The 7,977-nt window shown below is 41.0% G+C and overlaps 1 protein-coding gene across 1 annotated transcript in view; it reads left to right on the top strand.

The window, feature by feature from the left end:
- Window positions 1-348: 348 nt before the first annotated feature.
- LOC132381017 (hyaluronidase PH-20-like) overlaps window positions 349-7,977 on the top strand; it is a 23,034-nt gene continuing 15,405 nt past the window's right edge. The window contains exons 1-2 of the mRNA XM_059950103.1: window positions 349-483; window positions 7,428-7,977. The exon at window positions 7,428-7,977 is cut by the window's right edge and continues 423 nt beyond it. Of these exons, the coding sequence (XP_059806086.1) occupies window positions 7,450-7,977 (528 nt within the window). The 5' untranslated portion in view covers window positions 349-483; window positions 7,428-7,449. The remainder of the gene's footprint in view (window positions 484-7,427) is intronic.

Consider the following 7,977-nt stretch of genomic DNA (forward strand, 5'->3'; position numbering starts at 1 on the left):
GGGAGGGAGAGGATCATTTACAACTATGAAGATTTGTTTTTCTGATGTTGAAAGGTTTGTCTTCTGATCACAGGTCTCTTCCAAACCACTGGGAACATACTCATAGGAATGGTGTTGCCCAAATAAATTCCAGAGAAGCCTCAGTCATGAATTCAAGAAACTGATCCCAGCTGTGCAAACTTGTGAAACAAAACTCATTAACAACGTCAAGAAGTTTTTCAAAAATCCCTGAAGCAAAACATGTAATAATAGGTTTTAATTTTAGAAATTTGTTCTTTCACAACAGTTGTTGCGAAACGTCACTAATGGTTAACAGGTTTATCTCCATACCACACAACTCACTTCGGCAATTTCATGTTCATTCCCAATGGAATCTTACTCCGATCGGAATTATATAAGCATGGTTACAACCAGGCTGGAACTCAGAGTAACCTGAAACAGTCAACAGAGAGTTTTGGAAGAGGACTCCCAGCGAACTGAAAGGTAATTTTCAGGGTTAAATTAAGGGTTTAGCTCTTAGACTTTATAAGCTATGGTACTTAAGCATCCATCTAATATAAAATAGTTTATATTCTGGAGGATGCAATCTTGCATATGCTAGTCAAAGTCACCTTATGTACAGACACTCCAGTACCTAGTGTCACTTGACTGCATGTATATAAAATCAAACTATGTGTATAAGCTATCTTATGTATTTATATTTATTGTGTTTCTTTTATTATTCTGTTCTTTATTGTGTTTTTTGTGCTGCATTGAATCCGGAGTAACAATAATTTTGTTCTCTTTTACACTTGTGTACTGGAAATGATATTAAACAATCTTTGATATTAACAATCATGATATTAAAATATCATGTTGCTGCCATCTAGGATGCCAGCAACATGATATGATCCTCGACATACATAGTGCATGGTTTGGCTCCACAACGCTGACAATTAATTTATTGATTTAGTGATCAAAAGTACCCAGCTACCTGTTTCTTGCTGATCTTTGGTCATTTGGATTTTAACTCGCCTCAGTCAGAAGAGTTCCTAACGTGGTTGCAGGACTCTACCAGGGCATTGCCAAGGTAGTGTTTTGCTGGGCAATGAAGCATGGGCAGGTGTCTTGTTATATAGCACAGTCTGAACCATCCTGTACCTGCTGAAGTCATCTCTCATAGCGGGGTCCTCATGTGAACTGGTTTACGGCATCTTTGTCAGAATATTTGCCAGTTTATTTTAGCCAAATAGCAGTATATTTCTTGTCATGTGCTAAACCAAATTAGTTCTGGAAATGAGAATATGTTTTCTTCAGAAATTGATTATAGCTTAACTAATAAAATAAATGATTAAACTAGGACTGATTTGAATACCTCGTTCAAAGGCTAGCTTCAGTGTAAAGAACCAATAGTCTCTCCCTTTGCTATATGATGATATTAATAGTTCCATTCTGGGACAGAGGGAACAGGCTGGGCAGAATTTCAGTGTCCTGGACAACACACTCAAAATGCTGAAGGAAGTCCCCAGGCCAGGCAGCATTTATGGAAATGAGCAGTTGAAGTTTCAGGACAAGACCCTTCTTCAGGACTGGAAAGGAAGGGGGGAAATGGTAGAATAAAAAGGTGGGGGAGTGGAGGGAAGATAGCTAGAAGTTCATATTACAGTGTCCTATTCTGTTCTGTGCACCAGTAAGGGGAAATCCTGCCTCCATTGTTCCAATTATTATTTAAGCAACTGAAGTTTATCTTTGATTTTTAGATATTGGTACAATGTGGTTACAGGCACTTCAGGTCCAATGAGCCTGTGTCGCCCAATTAAACCCAGGTGAACAATTAGCTTACTATCCTGTATGTCTTTGGAAAGTTGAGGGAAACTGGAACACTAGTAGAAAACGCACCTAGTGATGGGGAGAATGTACAAACTGATATCAGACAGCAATGGGAATAAAACCTGGATTGATGGTGCTGTAATAATGTTATGCTAACTGCTACACTACTGTGCCACCCTAATATAGAATCATCTAACCTGCAGTTTTTACATGCTGTTAAAACTGTATGTTTTACATTGGTCATTCATGCAGTATGTGCTGTGTCATATGATGTGGGAGATCATGTTCTTGACCAGAATTGTTCTTGGAAAACTTTTCAACAGCAGTGGTTTGCCATTGCCTTCTCCTGGGCAGTGTCTTTACAAGACGGGTGACTCCAGCCATGATCAATACTCTTCAGAGATTGTCTGCCTGGTGTCAGTGGTCACATAACCAAGAATTGTGATCTGCACCAGGTGTCCATACGACCATCCACCACCTGCTCCCATGGCTTCGTGTGAACCTCAATCAGGGGGCTAAGCAGGAGCTACACCTTGCCCGAGGGTGACCTGCAGACTAGTGGAGGGAAGGAGCACCTCACACCTCCCTTGATAGAAATGTTATAGAAACATAGAAAACCTACAGCACAATACAGGCCCTTTGGCCCACAAAGTTGTGCCAAACACATCCCAACATTAGAAATTACTAGGCTTACCTACAGCCCTCTATTTTACTAAGCACCATTTACCTATCTAAAAGCCACTTAAAAAACCCTAACGTATCCGGCTCCACCACAGTAGCCGGCAGCCCATTCCACGCACTCACCACTCTCTGAGTAAAGAACTTACCCCTGACATCTCCTCTGTACCTACTCCCCAGCACCTTAAACCCAAGTCCTCTTGTTATCTCCACCCTACATCAAATTACATTATTAATTATCTTTAAATTAAACTAGGTTAGTTCACACTGGTTGTAGCTTGAAAATCAAACAATAGGAGATTAATTTAAATGGAATTCTAGGAACTAAAAAAAATTAATAACATTAATCCATCTTGTCCTAGACAAAATGGATTCCATCTTCTCATTTTAAACTAAATAGCTGAAAGCTGCATTATAATACAGAATTACTCCTTTCATTTGGATGGCTTGCCAGCGTAGTGGTTAACATAACACTTTATAACACCAAAGTTCAAAGTAAGTTTTATTGTCAATGTCACCATAAACATCCCTGACATTCATTTTCCTGTGAGCATACTTAACAAACCTCTAGAATAATAACCATAACAGAATTAATGAAAGACCACCCAACTACAGTGTTCAACCAGAGACAGCAAACAATGCAAATGCAAGAAAGAAACAGTAATATAAATAGATAAGCAATAAATATGGAAAACATGAGACGCCACTGTCAGAAAGGAGTTTGTACCTTCTCCCCATGATTTCCTAGAGCTCCAGTTTCCTCCCACATCCCAAAGATATATGGGTTAGTCAGGTAACTGGTCACATGGGTATAATTTGGTGCAGCAGACTCATTAAGCCAGAATGGCCTGCTACTGCGCTGTATCTCGAAATAAAAAGAAATAAGATAAAATAAATTTGTAAAGTTGTGTAATCTCTCCACCGTATACAAAGGGAGAGAGGGGAAACTCAGAGAATTAGAGACTAGTTAATTTGCTCTTTATTGTTAGGATGATACCAAAGTCCATATTAAAGAGTGAATGACAGCTCACATTCATTTTTTTTAGAAAATTGGTGGAGTTGCAATAGGCAGGTCACGTGTAAAAGTTTTGAATAGATTCTTGAAGGTTTTGAGTAAGTTCTTGGTTGACTGCAGACTTCTGCAGCATACACAGACTCAGGGTCTGGACTTTTTTAATGTGGCTGCATTTTACCAAGACCCAGCGTGTGCTTGCCACCTTGTATGTGCCTTGTGTGCTCTGTGCTGTGTGTGACTGTTTGTACCTTGACCCCATAGTAACGTTGTCTCATTTGACTGTATTCATGGGTATTCATGTATGGTTGAGTGATAATTAAACTTGAATTGAATTGAAGTGGAGGAGGTGATTAAAGTGGAGGAGGTGGGTAGCAATGCTTTTCTGCACACCATTGTTGTAACAGGTGGTTATTTGAGTGACTATCATCTTCCTGTCAGCTTGAACCAGTCTGGCCATTCTCCTCTGACCTCTCTCATTAACAAGGCATTTTTCCCCACAGAACTGCTGCTCACTGGGTTTTTGTTTTTGTTTTTCACCCCATTCTCTGGAAACTCTAGAGACTGTGGTGTGTGAAAACCCCAGGAGGTCATCAGCTTCTGAGATACACAAACCACCCCATCTGTCACCAACAACTACTCCACGGTGAAAGTCACTTAGAGTACATTTCCTCCCCATTCTGAAGTTTGATCTGAGCCACTGAACCTCTTGACTATACCTGCTTGCTCTTATGCATTAAGTTCTTGCCGTATGATTGTCTGGCTAGATATTTGTATTAATGAGCAGACGTACCTAATGAAGAAGCCACAGTGTGTGACACAACGTCTGGTACACTGCAATACAACATTTCAAAGTTCAAAACTTCAACGTAAATTTATTATCAAAGTATGTATACGTCACCGTATACAACCCTGAGATTTGTTTTCTTGCAGGTATACACAGTAAATCCAAGAAACACTACAGAATCAATTAAAACCCATACCCAACAGGACAAACAACCAGTGTGCAAAAGACAATGAACAGTGCAAATACAAAAGAAAATAATATAATAAATAAGCAATAAATATTAAGAACATGAGATGAGGAGTCCTTGAAAGTGCGTCCATAGGTTGTGGAACAGTTCAGTGACGGGCAAATGAAGTTGAGTGAAGTTATCCCCTCTGGTTCAAAAGCTTAATGGTTGAGGGGCAATAACTGCTCCTGAGCCCGGTGCTGTAGGTCCTGAGGCTCCTGTACCACCTTCTTGATGGTAGCAGCAAGAAGAGAGCATGACCTGGGTGGTGGGGGTCCTTGATGATAGATGCAGCTTTCCTGTGACAGCACTCAATAGTGGGCAAGGCTTTTCCAGTGATGGACTGGACTAGTTTTTGTAGGATTTTACATTCAATGGCATTGACTTAAGCATTATATATTTGCATTAATGAGTGTGTACATATGGTGTACAGGTGTACCTAATAAAGTGGCCAAATAGGGTATATTTAACTGTCCTCCACTCATTGGATTGTTTTTCAGAAAATTATTGCTCTTACTGGGAGAGGATGCTGCCATTTTCCCTGTCTGTTTCAAAGATATAAATTTACTAAGTAAATGGAAACTATTAATCATGACTCCACTCCACTCTGTTTTATAATTATGCACTGGCACAGTACTGGAAAGAACTTCCTAAACTATGAATTCTAAGTTTAAGTTGGACTTTAATAGAACTGAATTTCAGAAGCAAAATACAATGCACAGCTACATCTTTAAATATTTCATATTTAACAAAAAAAGCTGAGGAAGAATTTCTTTCCATTGCATTGATCCAACCTTTAACTAACACTTTTTAGTATTAATGAAGGTTTAATGAAGCACAAGTTCTGGCAATCAATCTTTAATTCACACCATACAGTTTTAGAACAGTCGGGCACAGATCTCTCCCTCCGTGTTGCTAAAACAAGGGAGCTGGGTGTGGACTACAGGAGAAATGAAGACAGGCTAACCTCTATAGACATCAATGGATCTGGGGTTGAGAGGGTGAACAGCTTTAAGATCCTTGGCACAACAGCGCCTCTTTCACCTCAGACAGTTGAAGTTTGGTATGCCCCCCGCCCCCAAATTCTAGGAACTTTCTATAGGGGTACTATTGAGAGCATCCTGACTGGCTGCATCACTGCCACTATACCTCCCTCAATCGCAGGACTCTGCAGAGAGTGGTGCAGACAGCCCAGCGCATCTGTAGATGTGAACTTCCCACTACTCAGGACATTTACAGCAACAGGTGTGTAAAAAGGGCCCAAAGGATCACTGGGGACCCGAGTCACCCCAAACACAAACTGTTCCAGCTGCTACCATCCGGGAAATGTTGCCAGGACCAACAGGCTCTGGGACAGCTTCTTCCACCGGGCCATCAGACTGCTTAATTCATGCTGACGCAACTGTATTTCTATGTTATATTGACTGTCCTGTTGTACATAATACTTATTATAAATTACACATTTGAATGGAGACGTAACATAAAGATTTTTACTCCTCATGTATATGAAGGATGGAAGTAATAAACTCAATTCAATTTAATTTTCATTCCATTTCATCCATGCTAACTGTGATCAAGTACTCAAGGTGTTATATCTCAGTGCACAGAATATAAGAAATAAGGTCTGTTTTCTAAATGGAGAGAGAATCCAAAAATCTGAGATGCAAAGGGACGAGAGTCCTTGTGCAGAACACCCTAAAGGTTAACTTGCAGGTCCAATCAGTGGAGAGGAAGACAAATGTAATGTTAACATTCATTTCAAGAGGAATAGAGTACAAAGGCAGGGATGTGATGCTGAGGCTTTATAAGGCACTGGTGTGGCCTGACCTTGAGTACTCTGAACAGGTTTGGATTCCTCACCTAAAAAAAAGATGTGCTGGCTTTGGAGAGGGTCCAGAGGAGGTTCACAAGGATGATTCCTGGAATGAAAGGGTTATCATACAAGAAGCATTGGATAGTTCTGGGTCTATACTCGCTGGAATTCAGAAGAATAAGGGAGATCTCATTGAAACTTTTCGAATGTTGAGAGGCCTAGACAGAGCAAATGTGGAAAGAATGTTTCCTATGGTGGGGGAGTCTAGGACAAGAGGGCACAGCCTCAGGATAGGGGGACAGCCATTGACAACAGAGATGCGGAGCAATTTGTGAATTTGTGGAACTTGTTATCATAGGCAGCTATGGAGGCCAGGTCATTGGGTGCATTTAAAACAGAGCTTTATAGGTTCTTGATTGAAAACAACGGTTGATCAAAGGTTACAGGGAGAAGGCCAGGCAGGGCAGCTGAGGAGGCAAGAAAAGAATCAGCCATGATTGAATGACAGAGCAGACTCGATGGGCCAAATGGCCTAATTCTGCTCCTATGTTTTATGATCTTACGGTGTTATGAATCTGATCTACTCTAATCCCATTTGCCTCCATTAGACACATTCCCTCTGTGTCTTTCCATTCCAAGTTCCCACACAAATGCCCTTTGAACAGTGTAACTGTCAATATATCTCAATCTCAAACCTGATAGATTTACCAGGGTAACACACACAAAATGCTGGAGGAACTCAGCAGGTTGGGCAGCATCTTTGGAAATGAATAAAGATTAGATGTTTCCAACTCAGACCTTCATCAGGGCGATGATGGATGTTGGCCCAATACCTCAACCTTTTATTCCTCTCCATAGATGCTGCCTGACCCGCTGAGTTCCTCCAGCATTTTGTGTGTGCTACTCTGGACTTCTAGCATCTGCAGAATCTCTTCTGTTTATCATAGACTCGCTGTTGGTTGGTTTAAAAAGATTCAGGTTTCTCTAGAGTGCTGTTGGGCGTGCTAAATTCTTTGTTTCACACTGGATTTAAATGCTAAGAAATTTCACTGAATATATTTCCAAATGAAAGAAGTTTGTTTCCTCCTCTTTATTTTCTTAGAGGCTGGGATCTCAATGCCAGGATGGATGTATTTAATCGTCTGGGAAGTAGCAGCGTTAAAATCCTGGTGATTCTTTGGCACCTCACACTTCTTCCAGGATCCTCCAGCCAGCCGCATCTTAAAACCACACCTCCCTTAAGGCAGGGTTTCCCATTCCTCGCGATATGGAATGCGCCATCTGAGCTATGCACAAACAGATTCGGAATCACATTCAATCTAACATCATTTCCAATGACATCGACCACACAGAGAAGCCCGCTTCAGCAGGACATCCGGATATTCTACAACCAGATGCTCGGACACTACCCTCACTACAATGAGCGAACCGGTCAGGAGTTCAATGGTGGGATTCCACAGCAAGCTAACATGGCTGAACATTTGAAAAAATCTGAGCAGGATATTCGGATGCTAATCCCATCCACCACATCCAAGGGTCTAGCTGTTATTGACTGGGAGAACTGGAGACCCCTCTGGAGTAGAAACTGGAAACAAATGTCCATCTACCAGCGTCAATCCATTGAGCTGGTGCAACAGAGGGATTTATCCCTA

Source organism: Hypanus sabinus, chromosome 25 (assembly GCF_030144855.1).
Source record: "Hypanus sabinus isolate sHypSab1 chromosome 25, sHypSab1.hap1, whole genome shotgun sequence".
Taxonomy (NCBI): Eukaryota; Metazoa; Chordata; class Chondrichthyes; order Myliobatiformes; family Dasyatidae; genus Hypanus; species Hypanus sabinus.